Raw genomic sequence first — 27,808 nt, 5'->3', positions numbered from 1 at the left:
AGTACTGTCAGAATTACAAAAATGTGTTTGTGCGTATTTATTCTGTATTCTTCCTGACATTCAGATAACACCAACACAACATATGCATTGCAGTGCATGTAATGTAACATTGGCTAACATTTAACATGTAATGTAACGTTGGCTAACATTTAACCCATGAGGTGTGACGCTTCAGCAACATGCGATGCCTTTGCAATGTGTAGTGGATAGGTGTTCCCCAGGACTCATCTGCCACCATTGCAGATCCCATGGTTCAGTTAGTGGGCCAGTCTTAGGGAGTCACCCATAATACCACAATGCACTGCTTCACATTAATGCCCCTAATCACCAGTGCAGCGTTGGCTCTGTGAGAGGTGCTAATATTCTTTGGGTCATACGGTAAAATCACGTAGATAGGTTCAAAGAACTTTACCAAAAGCGCCAAAGAATGTGAATTCCTGCAGTCACGAAAGCTTTAATTCGAGAGGTGCTAAGTTTTATTTTCCTGGCATCACTTCAACCCCGTTGTGCTGGTCCTGCCTAGTACGATACATTGGCAGCCCACAGGCTAGGTATTGACTGAGCAATCGCACCAGATGTAAACGAGACCCAATCTGTATTGCCACACGCATGACGAAGTGGCCGACATGAGAACGGCGGCCGTGTAACACTCCCGCGTGTGATTGGAATCTACGCCTGTCGACGACGGTGCGCTGGATTCGGAGAATGCATCTGCCACTCGCGTAGTACAATGCCAGCACTTGGCCAGCGGCAGGTTTAAACCTGACGTTGGAATTGGACCTCTTTTTTCTTGTTGAGATTTGCTGTTGGTGCGTTTAAGGGGGACTCACATTTGAGAGCCTTGCCCGTCACTGCCTATCACTCGGCAGTGGAGGCTAACCCCCAAATTGCTGCTGGAACACTTTTCCTATTTAGTGTCACCTTACATGCTAAGTAAGACCTTGTCCGTGCATATGACTGATTGCTCACAACCTCCTCTGCCAGGCATCAGACAGGTATATAAGTTTAGAAGACAAGTAGCCATGGGGCCCCTGCTGAGTAGCCAGAGGGTCATACGGACATTATTAATTGAACAGTTACAACATGTAATGTACATGTCCTCCTGTATAAAAGTTGATGTTAGGGGAGGGGGGGTTGCCTCCCCCACCCCTCTTGTCACCTCTGTGCCTATGCCCACTGTGGAGAATTCTAAGTTTCCAGAAAGGCTAGTCTAGAGTTATACTGCGTGCCCACTTAGAATTTTGTAGAAACATTCAGCAGTGCAGCCAAGTGTTTATAACTTGCAGGGCTTGCATGCAAATCTGCTGGCCAGACAAAGTGTCCCCTAGATTTTCCCAGATTGTGCATTTTTTTTTATCTGCAAAATCTCTTGAGATGGAACATCTCATTTGCAAGGGCGGCCAGAAAATGCAGTTTAGATGAGCTGTTAAGTATTTTTTTTTTGTTCAAAAAAGGTCTCCAATGTAAACTATGCCCATCGCTCACACTGCCACAAAAAATCGATTTCAAAATGGAAAAGGCCCGGTTTCATCAGTTACACTGCAGGGCCTGCACACCGTCACGCTGGCTTGTTGCGTTGTCTCGATTTGTTCGTCCAAATCACTGGCTTCTTCGCTGAACCATAATCACTCTAAGAGGTAGAAAAAAAAAATACAGCTGAGGTTTCTTAGAGTCGCTCCATAAGTCTTCCCTTTGCCAGTTGCATCCTTCGGTGAATCACGCCTGCTGTGCATTGCACAACCGTACTTTTGAGATCTTGCCGTAATACACGCTCCCTGGTGACGTGCTGCATCAGAGGTGAACTGAGACGCAGGACCAGGTGCATGGAATTGGCAGCAAGTGCAGGATTCACGCGGTGTGTGCCTGAGAATTGAGCTTAGCACTTACGACCATTTCCCAGAGCAGTGAGTGGTGTTTACTTTAATTAAAGTTTCAGAGTATCCCTGTGTGCAGAGACCGTGCACTATTATAATTTTCTAAGCGGGACTGCATACATTGCATCTGCAGTGCTGCCTCCTACATTCTCTTGGCCACATTGACCGAGGCGGCAGGGGAAGGCACAGTCGTCAAGCTTGTGCACCGAGGATGAGACCCCGTCTGCCTTATAAAGCCCAATTAATTGCATGAGCCTTAATAGGACATTGTGCTTTGCTAGACCACAGCAGTTAATCCCAGTTTTGTTCAACCCATTAACAATCGCACATTCATGCTTGGATGTGCTTATGAGGTTAAAACCTTACTGTTCTGATTATGACATTCACATGACCTCCATAGTTCCCAGACTTACAAATACCACAACATAGGTATTACAGTGCAATAGAACAAATATATACTAGGGATGAATGCCAGCAATATTAAAAAAATCTTAATTTTAAAAACTATTTTGGATATCGTTTCAGATTTCTAGATCATTTTCGTCTTCTAATCATCAAACATCTTCGAGCTTCCAAAAATGATGTCACCCGATGAAACCAAATTTTTAAACAAACTTTAGATTTTTCCAGGTAAATTTTGGCAGGGAAACAAGGAAGTGACCTGTAAAAGTGACATCGTTTCCTGTAACGCCATACTTTTGTATCACTCTGAAACAACGTGATCTTATGTATAGGCATGGCTTTTCGACTTTTCAGTTTAATCCAAAAATCAGGCATATATCCCTTCTGTATTGATATTTTAACTCGTGCAAAGAGACCGTTTCCCGTACAAAAGCGTGCCTGCTTGTCGTCCTAACAGGGTGAGCAGGAGGTGCGTGTGGCTCAGGCGGAGTTTGACAGGCAGGCCGAGATCACACGGCTTCTCCTGGAGGGGATCAGCACCACACATGTAAGTGCGAGATCGTTTATTCCAAGTCGCATAACTCTTACGGCTTTCTTTCCTCGAGCGTTGCTTGCCATCAGTGTATTAGATAGTCCACGGTGGCATCATCACCATCAGCAATGAATAATATCCACTCCTAGATTAAGACCTCCCCAAGGTGACACCACGTCTCTGACGGTTGGGCGATACAACCAACCAGCAACTGCACGCAAACTGATTTCATATCTCCATCTGTGCGGCGAACGTTACCTTGGGGCACGATTCCTTCCCTTGACTGCCACTCCGTCGTTATTCTCTACCTTGGGCAATCTGGGATTAGCACCGTTGGCTACGTTCTACACACATACATCTTCCCTTCTAGCGATGTATCCTACCCAAGCCTACTTTAACCTGCCGATGTTCTGTAATACATGTGGTACTGTTTGTGTCTCAAGTGTATTTCCAGCATGCACCTGCCCATGCTTCTCTATGCACTTTTCAGCTTTTGTTCCAACTCCTCCATTGATGTCCTTGTTTCCATCTCATTTGTCATTGCAGATAATACGCACTGATTAAGTCATTCTCCATTTTCACATTGGTATGTTGCACCGCATTGTCGGTGGCACCAGGCTGACCTTACCTGTACAGTGTCTCTGATTATTCTTCTTGGTTCTTTCGGTAAAGTCACGTAGAATGGAAATAATAAAATAATAAAAATAAAACATCATAAAATAATTCTCACGACGTTTCGGCCACAACGCAAGCAGCCGTCCTCAGCTGAAGAACAGGTCTGTCAGAAAGACAGCGTCTGAATGAACACCACCAGGCTTGGCAGCGTATATTTAAGCTGGGTTGGAGGGGGAAGAGCGCCTTGACAAAGGAAGGCGCTCTTCCCCCTCCAACCCAGCTTAAATATACGCTGCCAAGCCTGGTGGTGTTCATTCAGACGCTGTCTTTCTGACAGACCTGTTCTTCAGCTGAGGACGGCTGCTTGCGTTGTGGCCGAAACGTCGTGAGAATTATTTTATTATGTTTTATTTTTATTATTTTATTATTTCCATTCTACGTGACTTTACCGAAAGAACCAAGACGATGAATCCCTGCAGTCACGAAAGCTTTAAATCGAAATGTCTGATTATTGTTTTTCTCACATATGCGTGGGTTTTCTAAGGACACACAATGATTCTCAAAAAGTAATTGGACAAACACCCCAAGCAGCATCCTCCGGAAAAGTTTTGAGACTGTGACTCCTTTCTGGGAAAACCAAATTGAATCTTCTCTTGAAATACAAACAAATCACAAGACGCCATTGCAGAGCCATAACAGGGAACTGCACAATTAGAGTGAGGTCGGGAATAATACACAGGTGTGTCTACAAACTTTATACAGTTCCAAACTATAAATCATGAACATCCAAGTAGGTCAGCATGAAGAGCATCGTACATAAAAAGTAATATATAATATAGAACTAAGACTCAAATCCTATAGCAGCTGGCAGTTCAGCATTGATTCAATCAGGCCTGATTCTGCTGATGAGAGACTCTGTCAAAACCGGTCCAGAGTTTTTTGTTGTTGTTGTGCCGAGTCAATTCTGCAGAAATATGCACTCCCAGAAGGCCATTGGGTAAGGAGATATTTATATTTGATATTTTTACATGGAAAAAACATATATGAAGGAGATATTTTGTCAGCTTATCTATTTTTTTATATTCTCAACAGAGACGCTACGTATTTTTGTGAAATGTAATATAGATAAATCCTGAGTGTGAATTTAAGCAGTGGGAAAGAATATGAAATGGGAGCTACATGGGCAGGTTTGCTCCAACCAGTGGGCCCATCTTGGAGAGGGAATGATCCTTCACGTGGAGATTACAGCTTACATCTCATCAAGGGGATGATGCGATGAACACCGAGGCTTTATTGCTAAGCTAAACTTAACCGTCTCGAATTGTTATTGTTCTAGGTCAGAAGGCAGCCAATTTTAGACTAACTCTTGAGCATCAAATTCAGAGGAGCAAAATTATTCAATGGATATTCACCACTCTGAATAAATATATACGTGTATATTTTAGGAAATGCAATAAACCCAGATATTTACGTAACATGACCGCTCATTTGTCCGTTAAGTTAGGAACCTGGCAACCCAAGTTTGATTCCATCTCCATGGCTAACATCAGTCGCAAGCTTTATCTGAACAGCCCCCCCCCCCTGGCCCTGCCCCCCCCCCTTAGCCCTTTAACGATTCCGCACTGAAACGCGTGGTGCAATATGGTCAAATAATCCCTGTGGCTGCCACGACGTGAGAAGGCCTTTATTCAGCAAGTGATGATAATGTGCTGTAAAGAGATATAGCACAGTAATATTAATAATATAGTAACAGTATTTCACTGTGTAATAATATTATATGAATCTTGACTTAAAGCTTTCGTGACTGCAGGAATTCATATTCTTGGAATATATAAATATTATATTCTTGGGTCTTTCGATAAAGTCACGTAGATATGTTCAAATAAAATTATAAAATAACAGAAAACTACAACGTTTCGATCGCAACGCAAGCACTCGTCATCAGGAAAAAATTTTTATCCTGATGACGATTGCTTGTGTTGCGATCGAAACGTCGTAGTTTTTTTTTAGTTTTCTTTGAACCTATCTACGTGACTTTACCGAAAGACCCAATAATATGATATTTATATATTCTGGATGAACGTTTTAAATTGAAAACGATGTGCAATACAAATGTATTTTTTTGTCTGAGATAAATCATCGAATGGGCATAGTGAAAATTATTTAAACTTATTAATATAATCAGCTGCCTGCTTATCGGGTACTGTGCGGATGGACATCGGCTGGAATGTACAATCAGGATAAATTCCTCTTTTGAACAATATTACACGACTATGATAAACGTTATCTGCGCTCCTAAACCTGGTCTCGAGGGATAGTGTCTGGAAGGACATCTTGTCAGTGAGCTCTCTGAATTAAGCAGCTGTTCATATGAATGATTATTCCTGATCATATGCACCGGGTGTGCACTGGGTATGGTGGATGGTAATGGTCCCTGCGTAGCTTGTAGAATTACCATAAAGTAATGACTTGGGGCGACTTGGTGGCTCACGGGTCTAATGCGGCATTGCCAGGGTCTTTCACATCTTGGGTTCATGCCCTGTGGTGCAGAAGCTAAACATTTATATTGTCTTTTCCACCCTGCATGAGCCCTTACTCATTCACACAGACACAGGGCCTTTGATGGTATCGGCCACGTCAACAATGGAGACACAAAAGAATATATCTGTGTCTAAAATAGAACCTGATTTGGTTGCACGTATCTATGAACAGACCTTGGTATAGAACAGAAACTCCCCTGGGTACGTGTGTGAGGCCTATCGACCAGGTAATCGGGGAAGGCATTCATTCCTTTGCGATTGTGATGCGATGTTGTACTGCTCGTGGGAGGTCCACCTTTGATATTTCTTTCCGCCTTGCCAAGCACACGTGACTTGCAATTGATGATGGACCGGCAAAAGGCCAAATGATTTGAAATTGTTTAAAAACACAAATACAAAACTTTTCGGGGAAACAGCAATAAAACGCTGTATACATTTGTAATAAAATGATGGCTTTTATTGTCCTGTCGGACACTGCTCATGGCAGGCAAAATTGCAGCTGCTGACATTGCTGTTAGCGTGATTGATGATGACTGAGATGAATTGCCCGTGTAATGCGATGTCTGAGCGTGTGTTATTTCCTCTACTTGTCGAAGTGGTGCCACACACTTTTGCCAACGAAGTCAAATCATCCAGGTGACAAGAGGAACATTAAAGGCGTTATATTGCACCACGTGTTTATGTTCAAACTATACATTTTTATAACAAAAACACATTTAAACTTTAAAATCCCTTGAGATGGAACGTCTCATTTGCAAGTTGTCCGGAGTGCCAGTCGACACATAGAAAGCACGTAACGGCGTATGTACAAAACAAAATTGCGAGGGTGTTCTAGTACGTTGTTGTCTTTTTTTATGAACAATTGTGGATGTGATTTTAAAACAAAACATGCTGCGTGTTAATCCTGTACATTTTCTAGCGAGCACTCTCTTGCCTTGGCAAATGCAGCCCTATACAATAATGATAGAATTCAGCCACAGAATCTTGTGAAGTTGTTCACTTCAATCTGCTCAATCTGCTGGTTGGGCCGAGTATGGAGGCACTCTCCACACCCTGATAATTGGTTCTTTACCCTTCTATCTGGCAACAAAACTGACACCTTTTTACGAGGAGTCATGTTTGCATAGACCACAATACCTGCAGTCATAATACAAACAAAAAACATAACTCTGATAATGTGCACTGTCCTTGAAGTTGATTGGTCCACACCCGAGACAGCTTTCCTTAGAGCCGAGTCTCATATGGGTTGGACCAGATGACGCCAAAAGGCGCACAACTCAAAGACAATGCACCATCAGAGTATGAGAGCTCGGGGCAAGCATCTACACTATGGGAACCTCATTTGCCAGTAAAAATATGATAATTGGTTCTTTACCCTTCTATCTGGCAACAAAACTGACACCTTTTTACAAGGAGTCATGTTTGCATAGACCGCAATACCTGCAGTCACACCCTTTCGCATTTGAGTCTGGCCCAGGGAATTGGCGTGAAATTTCCCCGTTTCCATCTGATGACGTTCTGAGCAGAACTTGGGCTGCAGCTCCCCGCTACCATTGCAAAATTAATCACCCGCAGTAAATGCCATTTCCCCAAATAGTCCTCTTTGTAAGACACATTTTCAGCCTAATGGAGCTGTCTTACAATTTATCTATTAAATATATTATTAAGTATTAATCATTAATTGTTGATTGGTTAGATGTTTGGCTGTGCGAATAATTTATTAATGCATTGATCAGTCTATAGGTTTGTGATTTGTATGCATGCAGGGCCTGGTAGAACAATAGCAGGATTCATATTCTTGGTTCTTTCGGTAAAGTCACGTAGAAGGGAAATAATAAAATAATACAAATTCAACATAATAAAATTCTCACGACGTTTCGGCCACAACGCAAGCAGCCGTCCTCAGGTGAAGAACAGCTGTCCGAAAGACAGCCCTGTTCTGAATCCTACAGTCACGAAAGCTTTAAATCGAAGCATCTGTAATGTGCACTAATTAATTAGCTTTAGTTAGTGTTACACAATTATATTACCAGTCTGTTAACAATGTACTAAGAGTACAATTACATTGCATCAACAAGTCAGTTGTATGTGTGTTTTGGGACGTTGAGCTGTGTTCCCAAGTGTAACATACACCGAAAGCCGCAGGAAAACATTGGCCCAATAAGGCTGAAAGACCGCAGTCTTGTTTTACTTGTTTACAAAGTGCAATAGATACACTTTGTATCGGCTTCTTTTTTCGCTCACCCACAGTGTACCGTGACAGCACATTGCATTTTTGTACAAAATCGTGTTGCCTGCTTGGTGGGTTTGATTAGATTACCATGACATTAAAATTCAGTTTGATACAGCAGATGTGGAATGTCGTTTGAATTTAAAAGGCAATTATTTTCTTCTTTATTTGTAGAGCATTTGTGTCTCTTAATTCACCTGTAAAATTGTAAGACTTATTAATTATACACTATGGGCTACTTTTCTTATGAGGGAATCGGAAATCAAAATTACATGAATTTCCATTTACATTAAAAAAATGTATAAATCCTGCCCCGTGATCTCAATCTTTTATAGCATTCCACTGTGGGATGCAATCCTTGTCACACATGAAATAGATTGATATTGGTACTTTTAAATGTATTTTTAACACATTTTGCTTTTTAACAAAACAATTCAAACCTTTATATAGTCTGCCATTGTTGTAATATTAAAATTGTAAGGACATCAATTATGCACACCATTAAGAGGAGCCTGGTGCTGGCCATGGTGCGCATCTTTGTAGGCTCAGCTGACAATCATCGGGAGGGGGGTTCGTTCATTTTCCTCTGCTGCCTGGGAACAGGAGGCGCTGCGGTGGCGAGATGTTATCTCCCTCGCCGAGTATTCAGGAGGTCGTGGGTTCCATCCCGACGCTGACGACGCCTGTGTATTTGGAGTTTGCGTGTTTCTCTCCCCGTGGTCGCGTGGATTTTTCTCAGCGTCCTCTGTTTTTTTTCGCTCTCAATTTGGAGACATACGTTTAGGTGATTTGGCTGCTATAAACTTCCGCATGATAAGCCACTTCGTTGAGATATCATTTTTGACCAGGTCGCTTCTAAAACAACGTGGGCTTTACCTGGAAAATAAAATAGTTTAGTTTTCCTCTCTCTCGCTAAACTACTCAGCCTCTATACATATGCAAAAACCGTCAGCAGTTCTCGAAGAGGTACATTGTGGTCCTATTGTCTTAGGTCACCAACAAACTAAGTTTGAGCAAATGTGACCCACATTTGACTGAATGAATCATTTGTAATTGTTTTACCTGGATTGTTTCCACATAACAAACCCACCTTGAAGATCTACATTATATTAAACTACCGCGATGCATTATCACTTAACAGACCGTGAAACAAACACATGAATACATAATATGTTGTGAAAACCTCTTTTTTAAATCCTTTATATTAAGTTCACTTGCTTGCGCGCTTACGACCGTGCAAATCTTTCGGTCGTTTTTTAACCCACTTCCCGTGATCCAATCGAGCTGACATTTTGCACACAGACTCGTTGTGCGTGACAATTTATTTTCGTGAAAATTTTTTTCCAAAATTTTCCACTTTTTAGGAAGAAAAAAAATTTCATATTTAATTTTAAATACCAATGTGATAAAAATGAAACTCTTACTCAAGAAAAACAGAAATGAATAATAAAATAAAACCAATGCCACGCATATAAAGGATTTATAGTGAAAAACTTTGTTTTTACGGGTTTATTTTTTTACATACTAATACTGATCGCATTGCAGAGCTACATGAACACTATAGTTTAAATAAAATACTCAAAAGTACATTTCCGCGCCAGCGTACTTTTCACGTAAACACCTGAACAGTTTACCTCTTCAATGGGTGTAATGGCTCGTCCCTTGAAGTGTTGGGTATGACGTCCTGACATTTTGCTCCACGTGGCTGGGAGCTTCTTCAGTACGTGAAGAGAAACGTCGGACATCACACCAAACGACACGCGGTCCATTCCAAAAAGCCCATCGGAGGGCTATATAGCACAAACTTAATTTGGAGCTTTCGTGACTGCAGGAATTACTCTTTGGTTCTTTCGGTAAAGTCACGTATAAAGAGAAAATAATAAATTCAAATAATAGCATATGACGTTTCGATTGCAACACAAGCAATCATCATCAGGTATAAATTAAATAGAAAACAAACCTAGTATACTTAGGAATATAATGCAATACAACACAGTGAGTCGGCTAACATAACAGTCAACACCCTACCTGGTTGATTACGTTCTTCCAGAGAATGCTAAATTTGAGAGAGAGATTTCACACCGAACGACACACGGTCCATCCGAAAACCTGTGCTCTACCTGAAACAGCTTGCCTGCAGTACTCTGCCCAGTTCAATGTGGTGCTCCATGTTCGTGTGAATGTAATGCAAGTCCTCTTGTCCAGGCTTTGCCAATGTAATGAGGTAAAACTAATTTTGGCCTACAGTCATTTAGGCTTTGCTTTCTTTTTTTACTTCACTCTATCATCTATATGAGGTCCTGGTTATTAACTTCTTTGAGCTTTTATACCGTGAGCGTGCCTACGTGTCCTTGAAATGTGTTAGTCCCAGCAGGAAACATGACCTGCCAAAGAAAGAAAGAAAAAAATGTATTGAATTAAAAAGGGACTGTGGGCAAGGGAAATGTAGGTTTCACTGAATCATAATTGTGTTCTACTCTCCTTGACTTGACTCACATGTTATGTATATATTTTTAACATACTTATAATGAGGCATTACATCATGATAATGCTCACAAGGGTGAACCGTTTTATACTGACATTAATGGCAAAATATTCTTCGAATGTATTTTAAGTTGCTAATTTTCTCAAATATTTAGACTATATAACATTTTCAGATGAAGGTGTAAGACATGGCCAGTGAAGTCAGAGCCTATGCTATAGTCTGCCTATGAGTAAATCACTAGGAATATGCTCGATCTCATCAGATCTCAAAAGCTAAGCAGGTTTGAGCCTGGATTGACGATCACCATGCATAGAAACAAGTGTCGCAAGCTGCTGTGGGGCTGCATACTCTGCAAAGGGCAGTGTAGCAAGATAAATTGTTGTACTATACTATGCTCCAACGTCTTTGCTCCAGTCTTCACCAACCTGCACTGATCAGCATAGTGAAGTCTGGTCAAATAACCCCCACGACTCGCACGGTGTGCGGAGGCCCTCATCCAGCAGCGGATTGGCAAAAAGGGCCATACATGCTACATGCTACAGCCTGCATCGACAGTACATGCTACCAGTACTCGGGATGGGCAGCGAACAGAAATGTTTGGTGCTAATTTACTCGCTGTTGAAGCGGACGTCGCAGGCTGTGTGTCATGACATTAGCAGAGCCAAGCACATTACTGAGAAATACAAAACACAAAGCAGTCTGTCGCCTAGGGGCCCCATGGGGTTCAGAAGGCAGTAGGTGGTGGCAGATGTAAAAGTCATTGAAACAGCCCAAATTTTTGCCCTGACATACGAGGGCTCGGAATAGCCTTAATCTAGGCCATTGCTGAACAACGGTGTGGATGTGTAGACCTCCGATGCGTTTTCGGGTTGCACCGCGTATTGTTCGGCGTGGTGTCCGTCACATTAATTTCCTGCAGAACGTCCCAGCATGTCGGGCGAACATCGCCCATCGTTCCGAGCAGCAAGAGGTGCAATGCGAATATATAGGCGGAGAGAGCCGTGTAGATCAGTGGTTCTCCACCGGGGGTATGCGGATCCCTGGGGGTCACGTGGCAATGTCCCAGAGGGTACGTGAGGTGATTCTTAAATGTGTGAAATTATGTCATGCATGAGAGCCATTGGTGAATAATCGTGCATGAATCTGGCAATATTGAAATAACTACGATAAAAATGGTATCTATATGCTGACCTGGAATTATATTAAAGACCTCTCTAAACTGATTGATCATAAACAGCGTTATTTCCAACAGTGACTTATGTCAAGCATGCAGGGTGTCTGTTAATTTTTTTTGATTCTCTTGCAGTTACTTAGCTAGTTAGGATACCACACAAAATGGACAATTGGTTAAAATATTCAACAAGGGGGTTACAGTAGCCAACAAAGGTTGAGAACCACCAGTGTAGATCATGCCCCTGCTCGCCCTGCTGCAAACTTTCACTTGAGCATCACCTTTGTCTGACCTTGTCGCACTGCAGGCGAATCACCTTAGATGTCTCAACGAGTTCGTGGAGGCCCAGATGACGTACTATGCCCAGTGCTACCAGTACATGGTGGACCTACAGAAGCAAATGGGAAGGTACGGTCTAATCGCCTCCACAAAATATTCCTATTATTGTTTATCAAATGCGTGCAGCCTGCGTGAAGATCAGACTGCAGGTATGTGCGACTGATGTTAGCCACTTAATGACTCCAGCATACTCGCAGAATTGAAGCTCTCACCGGAATCCAAACGCATGTCAAACTTACACATTTATAAATATATGTTTGTGTTCATTTGCATTCTGGTCTTGTGCCCGGATTTATTTGGGTAGCTGTCGAAAGTAAGTTTGGCCGAAACACTAATGCATTTCTGATGGACTCAGAGTTGCAGTTCAGCAGTAAAAAAACTTTTTTAAATGTGAGTGCGCTGAACCAGGCGGGGTATACATGATAATCCCGTACCATTGTTGCTTTCGGGTTGAGTGCTTATGGTATTAAATCACCAATCCACCCGTGCAGCCATTGCATTTGAGAATAGTTGAGAATATTAGGGATTGGAAGCAATACGAACTATGTGTTGTTATGGTATTAATTATAATAACCATGTCTGGTTATTGTGTTGTATCCATGTGTTGTTATGGCATGCATGAATAAGCACATGTACAAAAGACATTAAAAAAACAACTCAAATAGCAGTCTACATAATGCACAGACTGTGCACCAGCTCGAACCCTTATTGTCAAACTGACCTTTTCAATCTCATCCTGAGCATTGTCTCTGGGATGTTTTTTTAACATGTTTGCTTATTTTTATTCATTGCCCATATTCACATCTTGACAAATTGGCCAAAAAACCCATTTCCATTGTAATAATCCCCATAGTTGGCAATGGATATGTATTGGCTGGCGCGTTTTCTTTCAAAAATTGGCACAGATGTCTGTAAAATGCACCACCCGTGGTTGGATAGGACTGTGTGCTGTTTGTTGTCTTGGTGTGGTCTGGGACTATTTTTATTTTGCTGCCTTGCCCAAGATTGCAATTGTTGAAAAATCGGCAGGAATTGATGTACTTCTGCAATTTGCACTTAAATACTTTTATCGTTTTTATTTTTGTGTCTTGCTTGGCTTTCCTATACTTCGCACTCCTGTCATGTTATTGTTTTGTTTGTTGTTGTAACTTGCTGAGCCGCCCCTACTGGACATCTGTAAAAAAAAAAAAAGAGCTTAACAACGCATAAGATTCTTTCAGTTCTGAACAAAGTTTCTCGCTCTCTGCCTTTCACGTTTCGGCAGTTTCCCGACGACGTTCCTGCCCAACAGCAGCGCGCCGCTGCCGCCCGTCACGGTGCCGATCCCGGCCGCCCCGCCTGGCGCGTCGGAGCTCACCGCGGCCGAGCTGCAGCCGGCGAGCGGAACGCGGCGTGCGCGCGTCCTCTACGACTACGACGCTGGCGACAGCAGCGAGCTCTCACTGCTCGCGGACGAGGTACGCCGCTAGAGCTCGACAGCTCTCTCTTCCTCGCCGCTCTCTTCCGTTTGCTCTTCCCGTTTCTCACCGCTTAACCCTTTCACATTTCGTTTTTCTTCTGATTCCATTCCGATGATGTACGATTAACATGGTTTGCTATATTTGAAGCTTTCGTGACTGCAAGGATTCATATTCTTAGGTTTTTTCGGTAAAGTCACGTAGATAAAAAATTCAAATTCAAAATGTATAAAAGTCAAATGAAATCAAAATAAAAAATCACGACGTTTCGGAGGCAACACAAGCTTCCGTCTTCAGGTGGAACCGTCACAGCAACAAAGGCTCAGTCTTTTGTTATGCAGTCTATTCTTAGTCTTAAGCCTCACCTTACCATATTAATAAAAAAGTGTGCCGTACTTGGCCCTTCCCCTCTTCAACCATTATATATACGGAGTGGTAGCTCTTGTAATCTCTCATTTACTTGATACAGCTGTCGTGGCTGTGACGGTTCCACCTAAAGACGGAAGCTTGTGTTGCCTCCGAAACGTCGTGATTTTTTTTATTTTTTTATTTTACTTTTATTAATTTTAATTTTTTACCTACGTGACTTTACCGAAAAAACCTAAGAATATGGTTGGCTATGTTCAAAGCGCTTGCCACAAGTGAACCACAATACCTTGCTGATCTCGTCAAGGAGAATAAACCATCATCACACGAACTCCGGTCATCCTCGCAGCGGCTTTCGGCTAGCTATCGAACGAAGACGTTTACCGCATCGTGCGCTTTCAGATGCGCTTCTCCAGCCGTCTGGAATGCTTTTCCTTCCGATATTAGGAATCCGCTGAAGCTACGCACTTTTACATTTAGATTGAAAACTAATTTCTGTAGAACTGCTTTTTGTGTTTAGTTTGTTTTCCTTCCCTGCACCTCCGATTAGCATGGTCGGCTATGTGCAGTGCAAAAGAAGTTCAACATACATAAATACGTACGGTGCGAAGGAAGTTCAACATACATACGAGCAAAAACTAAAATAAAATAACTTTATCGGTACCGCAGTTTGGGGCCAGCTATCGTAGAGTGCGGTCGTGTCGCTACAGTTCTCTGCGGTGAGTGCAATGTCTTTAAAAACAACGGCGCTATGCCTCTCTAAATAAAATGAATTCTGACTCGCTTGTGCGTTCCGAGATTCAGCGCTGAACCGGACACACACCCTGCAACTTGCAGACGTCTTGAAACGGGAAAGGGTTAAGCAGACTGCTGTTTCTTTCCACTGAGGTCAATGGTAAGGTTTCACAAAACTCCAGTTCTCACTAAAGTTTCTCCTTTCCTCATTTTATCTGATTTTGTCCATACCAAAACAAATTGTCGCTAAATGCCGCACGCGCCTAATGACTACTAAGCGTGCAAAAAGTGAAGACGGTTAGTACAGGAAGTCATCGCTTATCTAGGGCGCTCTTAAGTTGGTTCCATATGGAACAATTACTTGGTAAGAAATTGCCTAAACATCCCAAGCAGAATCTTAACGAAAGTTTCATCGAGCTCATTTGGGGTTTTACACGTTTAGTAATGGAATGTTTTCTGAGACAAATGGGTAGATTTGAGATGGGAAGTGAAGGAATAACTTGCGAAATGGAAAACAGTCCATTTCGGAGGCTAGCATCATGAAGGGGAGTGTTGTAAAGAGTGAAATACTTGAGATAAACAGATACTCAAATACGCGTGGCCAAGAGGAAATCAAAATCGCTGATACGGTTTACGTATATCGGGAGTATTGACATTTAAAAACATGTAAACCTAGACATGAAAATCAGGAGCATCATTGTTAAAGCAAACGACTTCGATCAAAGCATAAAAAGGGCTGCTGTGGAATGAGAATTGTAATATATGCTGGGGAAACGTGGACTATTGGAGGGAGGGAGGGAGTACAAGCCGCTGAAATACAATTTCTTGAAAGCACCGTGTTAAAAATGAGACGAGATAGACTGACGAACCATCATGTTGTGTGGGTCCACGGTAACAGAAATACAACTGCTTGAAAGGATAGAACAGCCGCGACTAAAGTGGTTCCATCACGTGAGGAAAAACAGGCAAAATCTGATCGTTGGCGCCTTGAGTTGAGGATGGAGAGAAGTACATCAGAGGGAAGGCCAAGGAAGAGAGAGATATGGAGAGAGAGTGCGATGGTGGTCTTACAAAAGAGATGACAAGCTGTAAAGTGATGCAGAGAAGCCAGCAGGTGGTAAAATGTAAAGAGATTTACACCATTGGAACCTCATTTGCCAGTAAAAAATATGATAATTGGTTTTTTACCCTTCTATCTGGCAACAAAATTGACACCTTTTTTACAAAGAGTCATGTTTGCATAGACCACAATACCTGCAGTCATAATGCAAACAAAAAACATAACTCTGTATGCACTGTCCTTGAAGTTGATTGGTCCACACCCGAGACAGCTTTCCTTAGAGTCTAGTCTCACATAGGTTGGACCAGATGACGCCAAAAGGCGCATACAGAGTTATGTTTTTTGTTTGCATTATGACTGCAGGTATTGTGGTCTATGCAAACATGACTCCTTGTAAAAAAGGTGTCAGTTTTGTTGCCAGATAGAAGGGTAAAAAAACAATTATCATGTAAAGAGATGTTGCACCAAGCCAGGATATGCCCGGACGTGGAGACTGATGATGATGATGATTCTTCTCAATGAATTACACAACTAAACATTAATAATGAGAATAACTTAACAGTGGCGCATTTATATGAAAGCATGGTAATTACAGTATGTGTAGGAATGTGTGTATAGCTTATAATAATTAATAGTTATAATAGTTTTAATAATTCAGAACTATCTCTTAATTCTAGATTTGAAGCTTTCGTGACTGCAAGGATTCATACTCTTAGGGTTTTTTTTCCGGTAAAGTCACGTAGGTAAAAAATAACATTCAAATTAATAAAAGTAATAATATAAATAAAATAATCAATCACCAGAACTATCTCACTGAATCTTGGTGAAACAGCCTGAGATAACTGCCCTGCATTGAGATTTGGCCAATTCATGAATACGTATATTACGAGTGTGTGTGGATGCACATATGTATACGTGCGGAGCCACTATGTTAAATAAGCGAGCGGACTGGGTGCTGTAGTTAACACTGGTCACCGTATTTTGAGAATGGACACTTCATGGGTAGAGTTTAGTCAGGTTAATTTTCACACCTCTAAATGTACATTTGATGTAACATGCAACCTAGCAAATATGTTTTGTTTAAATCGTGTTTATAATCATACAATACAAAATTAACTTATGGAATATGTTGTACAGCAGAAAATATGTTCATTATGAAAATAGCAACCCAGGCACACGAGAAATACTAACTGGAGTGGTGGAGGAGAAATTTGAACACAGAATTCTTCAATGATTGATTTGATTCTAAATATGTTGGAAGTTAAATATTAATGTCTTAATTCTAATGATTCAGCTGAAAACCTCTTAACATTTTCAGATGTGCTGAGAATACTATATTACACATTGTTCATGCACGATAGGATACCCTCGCTGTAAATCATTTTAAAGACCTGAAACCTGTAGGCTGAATGAAGAAAACCTAATTTAAAAATTATACTTATTTTTATGCATTTTGCAAACTATAAAAGATTCCTAAGTAGAGCAATTTAAGTGATGTGTTTTGTTAAATCTGCTAAATGTTAATATACGAACTACAAAGTGATTGCATGCCAACTATATTAATAAAAAACATTGTAGCAGCAGGAACAGCATCTCTTACAAGTCAAAATGTATTTTATTTCTGCATAATTTTCTATTATCTTCATATTTTAATCACAGCAGAACCTCCCAAAACCCAATTACAATTAATCATCATAATGTCGTCTGGTCATCCCTGCTAATGCTCCAGTGAAATGCTTTATCTACAGTGTGTGTAGGAACGTTTGGAAGCGCCGGCTTCGCAGCTAAACAAGTACTGTGGTTGCATTTTAATGCACGTATTTGGGTTACATCTGTAACTGACGTAAAAAACCCCATCATTTCATAATAAGACAGGTTGGACAACCGCAAGTTTCAAACAAGACTTTAAAATACATAAAAAAACACATAGCCTCTGTGCATATGCAAAATATATATCATTTCCTGAAGAAGTGCATTGTGGTCCTGTTGTCTTTGATCACCATCAAAATAAATGAGCCAATGGGACCGGCTGATAGTAGCAGTGATGCCGTGAGAGACGACTGTTTATCATCCTAATTTCAGATGGTTCCCAGAGGCAGACTTTGCAGCAGTGACAATGATGATGAGCCCCAATTATGATTAAACTGGTCGACGGTTCATCTTCTTGGTTCTTTCGGTAAAGTCACGTAGAATGGAAATAATAAAATAATAAAAATAAAACATAATAAAATAATTATCATGACGTTTCGGCCACAACACAAGAAGCTGTCCTCAGGTGGAGAGTAGACAGAGTCTCATTCAGACTCTGTCTTTCCGACAGACCTGCTCTCCACCTGAGGACGGCTGCTTGCGTTGTGGCCGAAACGTCATGAGAATTATTTTATGATGTTTTATTTTTATTATTTTATTATTTCCATTCTACGTGACTTTACCGAAAGAACCAAGAAGATGAATCCCTGCAGTCACGAAAGCTTTAAATCAAAAATGGTCGACGGTTGTCTGTTAACTAGCACTGCCTCACTGCCACTGTCAATCGGTCACACTTCTTCAGGAAATGCTGATGGTTCTGTGCTTTTACACATGTCCGTGACTTGTTTGAATCTTGCGTGTTTGGGTGCAGTAAACATTTTACTGTAGTACGGCATGCCAGGAGCTAATTTACCCTTCGGCAAGGCTAGAGTTACTGGAGAAGGCATTTTTGTGGCTTAAATATAACCAAAAAATGTTTACAAATAATCGCGGTCTTGTACCAATATCTGTCGCCGGATTTCAGCTGTTTTGAAAAAAAAACGTTAACTCAAAAGGTCGGAGGAGCTTCCACGGATTTCTATAGGCTTCATGGCCTATGCACACACACCAAATTAGACATACTGTCCTGGCAGGGCAGCAAGGTGGCTTGGTTACTGTTCCTCATGTGCGTTATTTAAAGACGTGTCATTGTTTTAAATGCAATGCTCGTTAGATATGTTCTGGCCGCGTCCCATCTGTGTAATGCTGCGTGACCCCACGTCATCGTCGGCTCACGAACATTTCGTTTTTTGTTTAAATGGACAAGTGATTGGACAGATGGACGAAAAGATAGTTGAACGCGAGCGTGTGAAATGCAAGAAGCCCACTTGATTTCGCTGCTACAAGACAGCTGCTATTACAATACAACATAAATTTTGTATTTGGCACTTTGATGTATCTTACTCAAATCCGTCTTTTCAGAAACACACATCAAACTTGCAGTAATGAGATGCAGTTCATGGCAAGCAAATGTGGATTGTACTTGCGTTCAAGCTCATTGAGGCTTCAATATGACCTCGACAGCGATGTTTCAAATAGCTCCGACGTCTGTACAATTCTAGATTTGAAGCTTTCGTGACTGCAAGGATTCATATTCTTGGGTTTTTTCGGTAAAGTCACATAGGTAAAAAATTTAAATTAATAAAAGTAAAATAAAATAAAAATCACGACGTTTCGGAGGCAACACAAGCCTCCGTCTTGAGGTGGAACCGTCACAACACGCTCGCTGTATCAAGTAAATGAGAAATTCCAAGAGATCCGACCCCGTATATATATACTGGACAATTTCGGCATGAGAGTAAGTATCCTGGAGGACTTGTTCTGTTCTAAATTTAGGGTTCGTTCACGAGTCGGATGTGTTCGGCTACCGAAGTTTTCCATGCCGACATGCCCCTTCCTGCAATGTTGGTCGTGATTTTAAAGGATCAGAACGCACCTGACTACAAACTACATGAAGGTGCTGATCCTGACGCCACGTGCCAAATATATTCTGTGACGCGTGCCAAATTGTAGTGCTGCAAAGCGCTTGTTATTTCACTATCTTTTGTGTTGGGTTAGCCCGTCGTAGTTTGGCTCGACGAGCTTCAGAAATGTCTGTTGTTTCCTACGAGTTTCTTCTGAGGAACCTGCATTTATTCTGATGGCTGGAAAGTTGAGATGTAGGAGGGGAGCGTAACAGGAGCAGAAAATTGCTGGCCAAGCCGTGGGGGAAGGAGCTGTAATTTAACAGCGAGTTTGGTGCATGCTGCGCGGTACAGAGTGGTACTAGAGGATCACATGGTATCTATTTGAGAGCCAAACCTAGCTTTTACCTTTTAGAGCTAGCATTGTAATGACGCCACTGGATTGATAATGAGCAAATCACTTGGAATGTTCCGGATGCTGTCAGATCCCATTATATCTCGGCAACTATGCAGGGGCTGAACGTGGATCGTGTCACTTAGATGAGTGACAGCCATGCACAGACGGGTTGTCATTGCGCTGCAGGGCAACGTGGTGGGAATCGGCGAACACGATAGCAAAATACAGTGCTGCACTGTACTCTGACCTGCACTGACGAGCTTGATGAAGTATGGCCAAATGACGCAGCATGGGAAGGCCCTCATTCAGTCGAGGATTGATGAAGTGACAGTACGTACTCTTAGGTTTTTTCGGTAAAGTCACGTAGGTAAAAATAAATAATAAAATAAACATAATAGAAATAATAATAGAAATAAAATTATAAATCACGACGTTTCGGAGGCAACGCAAGTCTCCGTCATCAGGTGGGACCGTCACAGCTAGATTTACTGTCTCAAGTGAGTGACAGTACGTGTACACGTAAAACTTATGGATTATCACAACCATAGCCACGGTTGATGTGATGTAATCGAGGCAGGCAGGGGACGAACAATAATAGTGCCGTATGTCGCAGAGTAATTGCCTGGCTTGACCTCGCTGTTCTCAGTCGAGCCTTGGCATATGTGCGAGAGCTCCATTTTTTACAAACATCAAGGCGAAATGTAAATAAACATGCCACCTTGTCGAAGGTTGTGCGTGATGTAATTTTATATAAACTTACCAAGGGTGATGGGAAAGCCTATTTAATTCTCAACCGTGGACTCGAAACGGGAGACGTTTAACCTGAACAGACTTTTGGGGGCAAGTGATTATCTTATATCGATTTATATAGCGCCTTAGTCCAAGGCGCTTAACAATAATTGTAAAATTGTACATAAGATGATAGTGGTTTAAATACAAATCGGAGTTATTAAAAGTTGTGTAGTTATACACAACCTGTAAACAGGAGGAATGTGGGTGTGGTTAAGGAGGGTTGGCGTTGGGGTACTGATGATCGGGGTAGTGATAGGGGTAGTGATAGGGATATGAATGGTGATGATAGGGGCTGGGGGGAATCTTTGATCGTTACCTTTGTGCGTAGTGGGAGTGCAGTGGTGCAGTGGTTACCGTGCTGCACTACGAATCCAGCGACCCGAGTTCAATTCCCGCTCACGGCCAACACCAGTGACGATTATCTGAACTGTGTGTAAACATCGCCACTGGGAAGACAATGACGGTCGGGCATGGTGGTGGCCACCCACCCCCTCGTGTACCATGCCGGCTTTCATAGGTGCTCGCTAACAGCACTTGCCCAAAAATTCTGTTTTACCAGGTAAGGCCCACTGAGCTGTATAGCTCTTTTTCAAAAGTGACCTGGCCACAAATTATATCTCAACAAAGTGGCTTATCATGTGGACATTTATAGAAGCCAAATAATCTTAACCGAATGTTTCTGAATGTGGAGGAAAAAACTCGAGGACCTGGAGAAAAATCCACACAACCACAGGGAGAACGAGCAAACGCCAAATTTACAGGCGTCAGTTTCGGGATCGAACCCACGACCTCCTGCATACCGGACGGGGTAGATGACATCCCGCCACCGTGGCGTCTTTGTTGCGTGTGTGCGTGTGTGCGTGTGTGTGTGCGTGCGTGCAGATGATCACGGTGTACAGCGTGCCTGGGCTGGGTTCCGACTGGCTCATGAGCGAGCGCGGGATACAGAAGGGCAAGGTGCCTGTGGCTTACCTCGAGCTACTCAAGTGAAGCAGACAAACGCTTGCCGTGAAGCACAGCACCTCTTGCAAGCACGCACGCACGCACGCACACCCCAGTCGCCGTCACGGTCGCACTGCCAGTTGACGTTGGCAAGGGTACTCTGCGGACACTTCCGCAACTGGCTTTAGCGCAGCGCAGATGGCAGTTGTGATTACCGTTGCCGCGTTTTTGATATGTATTTTTTCTCTCTATTTTCATTTCAAAGTGCTGCTCTGCAGATGCGTGCTTGGCTTACTACGGGCAAAGTGCTCGTTGTTCCGATCGGTGCAAGTGCAGGAGGGGAGGGTTATTGAGATTCTGACAGAGCCACACAATGGTAGGCACGTTTGGCAGACAGTTGAACACTTGGTCTTTTCTCTTTGGGCAACTTTGCCATTTCTAATAGCAGACTTTAAATCCCATGCTTTAAATGCGCAGGCATATATATTCTTTTTGCACATTTATTATCCTTAATATTGACTTTTACACTTTAATTTGAATAAATGTATTTATATGCATGGCCTAACGCAGAGTCCTAAACTAAATACCGTTAATTTCCCAAAGCTCTGACTTTGAATTATTACGTTTAGTTTCACTTAGGTCTTAATTACGTGTAACAATTCCACAGAGGTGCTGTTATCATTTACAGGGAAAATTACTTGCAATCATTGCAGGATACGTTCCATCTCACCAAGCACAATGTGGCTTCCTCTGCTGAGCTATGTGCCACGTGATTATTTCTAGCAGACTCTACCCTAGCAGGTGGCTGTGAGATTTGAACTGTCCACATACTGCAAACTCACTCAAGTGTTAAGATCTATTTAGTCAGCCAATTATATATAATTGCATTTAGTATTTTTGAGCTTAATCAGATGTAGTAGTTCCACTGTTATTCTTATACTACCCGGATTGTTTAAGATGATGCCTCAATATGGATGTGATATGGACCAATTTGTAACTGCTGTAATTTTTAAATGGATTAAATGGACCAATAATACTGGCATGAATAAATAAAACAAACTGGTCAATTAAGATAGAATCGGTGGAAATTATTAAATATATAAAATCATGGGAAAATCTGCACATTTAGCGTGAAATAATGTGGTGATTTCTGAGCAATGTACTTGTTTACCAGACACTTTGTACTCCCATGCAAACTGAAGTATGCTCATTTAAAAAAAAATTGCTTTTAAAAAATAAAGGGAAGATTTAGGAACACTGACAGATATCTTCACTGACAGTCGATTTAAAGAGACTGCCATTACCGTAAACGTAATTTAGATGCCACAGTGAAAATGATACATATTTCACGACCTGATTCCTCATGGGGATGGTTTGCCTCGCACTTGTATGCTGTGCGCATTGTTGTGTTTGTTGAGAAATGCATTTCTGGAATCAAAGATTGATTGTGTAGATTTATTGCACAAGCCTTGTAATTTTTTCCAACCCTCATCGGTTTTTAAAGTGTCATTTTAATTACGTACTTGCGTTTGATATTACGTCTGTATTTTTGTTTGAGTACTTGTTTGACAAAAAAAAAACATGTCACTTTCTGAATGTTGAAATGTAAAAAAGCAAGCACTGCCCAAAAACCGAGACGAAGATAAATTGTACCAATAGGCGCTCCGACATCATTGTTCACTTCCGTTCCTTTGCTAAGCTTAAACTATAATTAGTTAACGTGGGGGAATGTCAGCGGGAGTAATGGAGTGGCTATGACAGGATATTTAAAAAGGGATAAACCAGATATATATTAAAAAAAGTGTCTCTTCTCATTCGTTAAGTTACCGTTCACTCGATAAGTCGGTGGCTTCTTTTGGCTCCACAAATTAAATGCTGTACCCAACGTAACGATGACGAATGCATGCATTGCTCGTGGGTAATAAATTGGGCAGGGGGGGGTCGGCGGGAGGGAGGAAACGGGAATTGTAAAAAAAAGAAACCATTGCCCGTTAACGAACACAACAAAAAACAACGGCAATGATGCACAGGAGTTGGGTTGTTTGATTTCCTTTTGTTGATGGGACAGGGGGTTCGCGAGCCGACGTGGAGTTGAGAAGTCTCCAAAGTAACATTTACTTAAAACATCCTTCGGCATCCATCTATCGTCCTTCGTCTGTGAAAATTTTCGGCCTTTGCTGTTGCCGGTCGATTTTGGTGACGGAAATAGAAAAGACGTGGAATTTAACAAAACAAGCTCTCTCCCCCAAGGTATTTCATAATGAACATCTCTTCTTCTGTAGGTGACGCACGGTCATATAAAGTGCCTGACAACTTAATGATTTATTTTTCATGACCTTTCTAAGCCATAACATGAAAACAGAGATCTCCCTCATAAAAAAACTAAAATTGGCATTATACATTTTCTCGGAATACGGATGTGCTGCTGCTGCTGCGGCCGTGTCTGAAGGGGCGCCACCGTGGTGAGATGTTAACTACCTCGCCTGGTATACAGGAGGTCGTGGGTACGAGCCTGACTCTGACGCCTGCTGTATATTTGGAGTTTGCATGTCTCTCCCCACGGTCACGTGGATTTTCCCTTCCAAATTTAGAATCATGCATTTCCAGTATTTGGCTGTTATACATTTCCACATGATAAGCCACTTCGTTGAGCTATCATTTATGGGCAGGTCGCTTCTGAAAAAGAGCTGTATAGCTCAGCGGGCCTTACCTGGTAAAGAAAAAAGTGTAAAGTTTAGTTTTAGTTTATGCTGGGTATTTCGCGAACAAGATTGCTATGCATATTTGCCAGCCACTGACAATGGCACGCGCTTTACTCTTGACACTCGCAATCGTGACAATTGCGAGTTGTCCTTCAATGTGTAAAGTGTAGTGACGTCGTTCGATGTCGAAGATCTTCTGTGATGTCCTCGTGATGCTTGTTTCTCAGTCTTGTCTAAACTAAGCATGCTATTTGTAAGAATGATGTCGGTTGCTCTCTGTGTGGGGGTGTGTGTTTGCATGCACGCGCGCGTGTGCGCGTTTATCGGAGCTGGGAAATGGATTCCAGCTATAAGAGGGATTAGGGGCCATCCATTTAGCACGTACGCATGGAGGGGGGAGGGGGTAACCCAAACGCGTACGCTTGCCTATGGGGGGGTCTACTGACAATGTACTTACGCATAGGAAACGGGGGTGGGGGGGGGGTGAAGCCTCGATAATAATTTGTCTACATTGGCCTTTAAATGAGTTAGATAGTCCGGCGGTGGACTATCTGTTTGCTTAAACACGTCAATATAATTCATCCTTGATCGTTTCTGCATGGATTAAATATCGGCCGTTCTATAGGATTTGGGGTGGGGGGGGCGTCAGGCGTACGTACGCACGCAGGTGGGGGGGGGGGTAAAAAGTCCGCGTGCGTACAGGGAGGAGGGGGTCAAGTTTTGACAGATTTTTTTGCGTACGGACCAAATGGATGGCCCCTAAATCCCGATGCTGACCGCATCACTGGGATGCGTCGGCCAGAAATAATTGCTCGCGAATAGCACTTGCACCAGCCACTCGCAGCCCGACTCAAGCGAGGGGGGATATTGTTTGTTCTTAATTGTGTGCGCGCGTGCGTGCGTCTGTGTGTTTTGCCACATCCTGCATGTGTACGTGCACGTGCGTGAGTGTACGTGCATGCTTGCGCTGAATATGCCGTGGGTGAGGGATGTGTACGCAACAAGGAAAACAAAATAAAGTCGGCTGATGTGATGCGGAGCTTCTGCTAAGATTTGCTGTTTCGCTTTGCCGCGGGCGTGGAGGTGCCCTTTGATGCATGCAGCTGTGGTTTTTTTTTCCACCGTTAAAACGCGAGACGGGTGTCTGTACGACTTGGGATTTTCGTCTCGGGACATTATGCCTCTGTAGCAGGCATATACCGGCACGCTATGCTGCCTTGGTTTATAGAACTCCTTTCTTCTTCTTCAGTGAAAGATCCAAAGGCGGAGCAAATGTCACACTGCAACGCCCCTAGGTGTCCTGGTGGGCATTGGTGCTGTTAATTATATAGAGAGGTGGGCTATTCTCGGGTCTCCGGCATCGTTTAAGAGAAGACATAAAGGGACGCAAGATGAGTATCTGTTTCGCGCTAAGATATGTTATAATTTATATTTGTAGAATTAACCGTGTACTCTATTTCACCATAAAAATTTCTCTCCACGGATGCTTGCGCTCCCCTAAAAGATGTTTGATATTATTTGGAGTAATATGAGTTTGCAGTGAGTGTTTTTAGATGGGGTTTTAACTCGGCAGTAGCGATCAGATCTGGAGCATTACTATTCTTGAAAGGACTCAAACAATATCTGCGGGCACTTATATCAGATATACCGATAATCCGAATGGTAACTTTATATGGCCTGCCACAGATATGGTAACGGTACATCTATATGAAAAAAAACCTAAGGTTTAAGGTGAAACGGAATTATACAGGGTGCTTAAAAAAATGTAACACTTCTGAGAATTTGCAGCAATACCACAAGATATGTGTTGCCTCCGGGCTCTGGAGACCACCTGGAGAAGATTCCAGGAATGTGTTGACAATGATGGCGAACAAGTGGAGACTGACTTTTCGTAGCTATTAACATGACATTTGTTATCATGTTACAGTGTATTATCCGTTCTTTTTCCATTAAAAACAATCGTCCCATATACGTGTTAAAACATTTTTGAAGCACCCTGTATATTAATGTGTGGGGTTTGGTCAAATTTGGGGTGAGTCTTGTTTTTACGAAGAATCCCGAACCTTTTACCCCACAAATACAGCTTTCGTAAGGTGCATCTCGACCGCATGTGCAATTTCAACTTGAAGCCCATAATACCACCACCCAGGGCATACTATATTCCCATGAGCAGTATCAGTAACCTTGATATCCACGTGGGTGACAAGAGGTACGAGATTTTCCACAGCATTGTTTATTTGACCAGTGTGTAAGTAGACTGGGTGGGGAACCTGGCAGCCTGGGTTGATAAGAATTGGAAGTGCTGTAATTGGAAATGCTATTTCCTCCTGTGAGCCACACCAGTCCGGTGTTACTCAATGTCTTGGCTTATACAGCAGCGGCAACCTTAGTTTATTGCGTAAGTCTCACATAATTGGTCTGTGTCACTTATGCTAAGGCCACAAGGTTGGGGGGGTTTCATGTGCAGGTAAAAGTATGTCATAATAATCTGCTTAAAACTCCAAATTCATAATATAGGGCACAAGTGCCGTCAAGAGTCATTCTAATAAAGTGCATCATTGCCAATGAGATATTTGCAACACAAAAGGGATACAGATTTTCTCTTATTGTAATTTTGCTTTTTTCGGCACGCTTAGCTCCATGAAAGCATTGTGATCAAAAATACTGAAATGTGATTGGCTGGATAAAACAACCGTACGATCGTGTGGTCTATTAAGAGACATACGACTGCACTATTTTGCTGTTAAATGTGTTCATTTCGATAGAATGTATGTTTGCATCCGTGCATTACTTTTACATGCTGAATAAAAGTCTTTTACGCAAAAAAAAACTGCAATAATCCTATATCTTTGCTAAATGTGTATCTTTAACTACGACACTTAAATGTCATTTCACATGGCTCGCAATGCCAGCCTCTTGTGCATGTAGGACAAACGGGAAATCTCAACAAATACGCATTCGTTTCACTTTACAAATGAGCAACTGTCTTTTTGTTCATGCCTTTTTGACGGGTTTTTTTTTTGCCACTAATTGATGTTCGATATTCACCTTCATCAAATCTTAATGGCAGTCTGATGCACAGACGGCAGTCCTTTCGTCTTGAGCGATAAGAGTCGTGTCGAGGACGCCACTTTAACCCCTTCTTTGGCCAGTAGTTTGTGCCGTGTTGGGAACCGAAGCACATGGTTTGGCTGCTGTAGTTACGGGTGCACAACGGAACACTTGGTGGATTTTTTCAACTGAAAAAATTTGAACCTGGTATGGCCCAGGATCTAGCCTAGGCCTACAGACCTTACTGCAATTTTTAAGCGGGGTTGTCCTGTAATTGGTGACCGTGCTCAAGCCATCAAGCTCACTTCAACACGCCAGGGATCTGGTAGGTAAGGTTCATTTGTATTATCTTCAGGCCAGAGCTTGATGTGGAGGATGCTGGGGAGTGAGGATTAATTGGACTCGAGCCGTGCAAAGAAAATCCCC

At 42.2% G+C, this 27,808-nt stretch overlaps 1 protein-coding gene across 5 annotated transcripts in view; it reads left to right on the top strand.

The window, feature by feature from the left end:
* LOC144724386 (endophilin-B1-like) overlaps positions 1 to 27,161 on the top strand; it is a 53,345-nt gene extending 26,184 nt beyond the window's left edge. For all 5 annotated transcript variants that reach the window (XM_078603473.1, XM_078603472.1, XM_078603471.1 and 2 more), the window contains 4 exons: positions 2,734 to 2,823; positions 12,157 to 12,257; positions 13,453 to 13,645; positions 21,570 to 27,161. In XM_078603473.1, coding sequence (XP_078459599.1) covers positions 2,734 to 2,823; positions 12,157 to 12,257; positions 13,453 to 13,645; positions 21,570 to 21,677 — 492 coding nt within the window. In that variant the 3' untranslated portion in view covers positions 21,678 to 27,161. The remainder of the gene's footprint in view (positions 1 to 2,733; positions 2,824 to 12,156; positions 12,258 to 13,452; positions 13,646 to 21,569) is intronic.
* Positions 27,162 to 27,808: the final 647 nt, after the last annotated feature.

This window comes from Lampetra planeri, chromosome 20 (genome assembly GCF_965212315.1).
Source record: "Lampetra planeri chromosome 20, kcLamPlan1.2.h2, whole genome shotgun sequence".
NCBI lineage: Eukaryota > Metazoa > Chordata > Hyperoartia > Petromyzontiformes > Petromyzontidae > Lampetra > Lampetra planeri.
The sequence above is the reverse complement of the archived record's forward strand: the minus strand, read 5'-3'. Positions and strand labels throughout refer to the sequence as shown.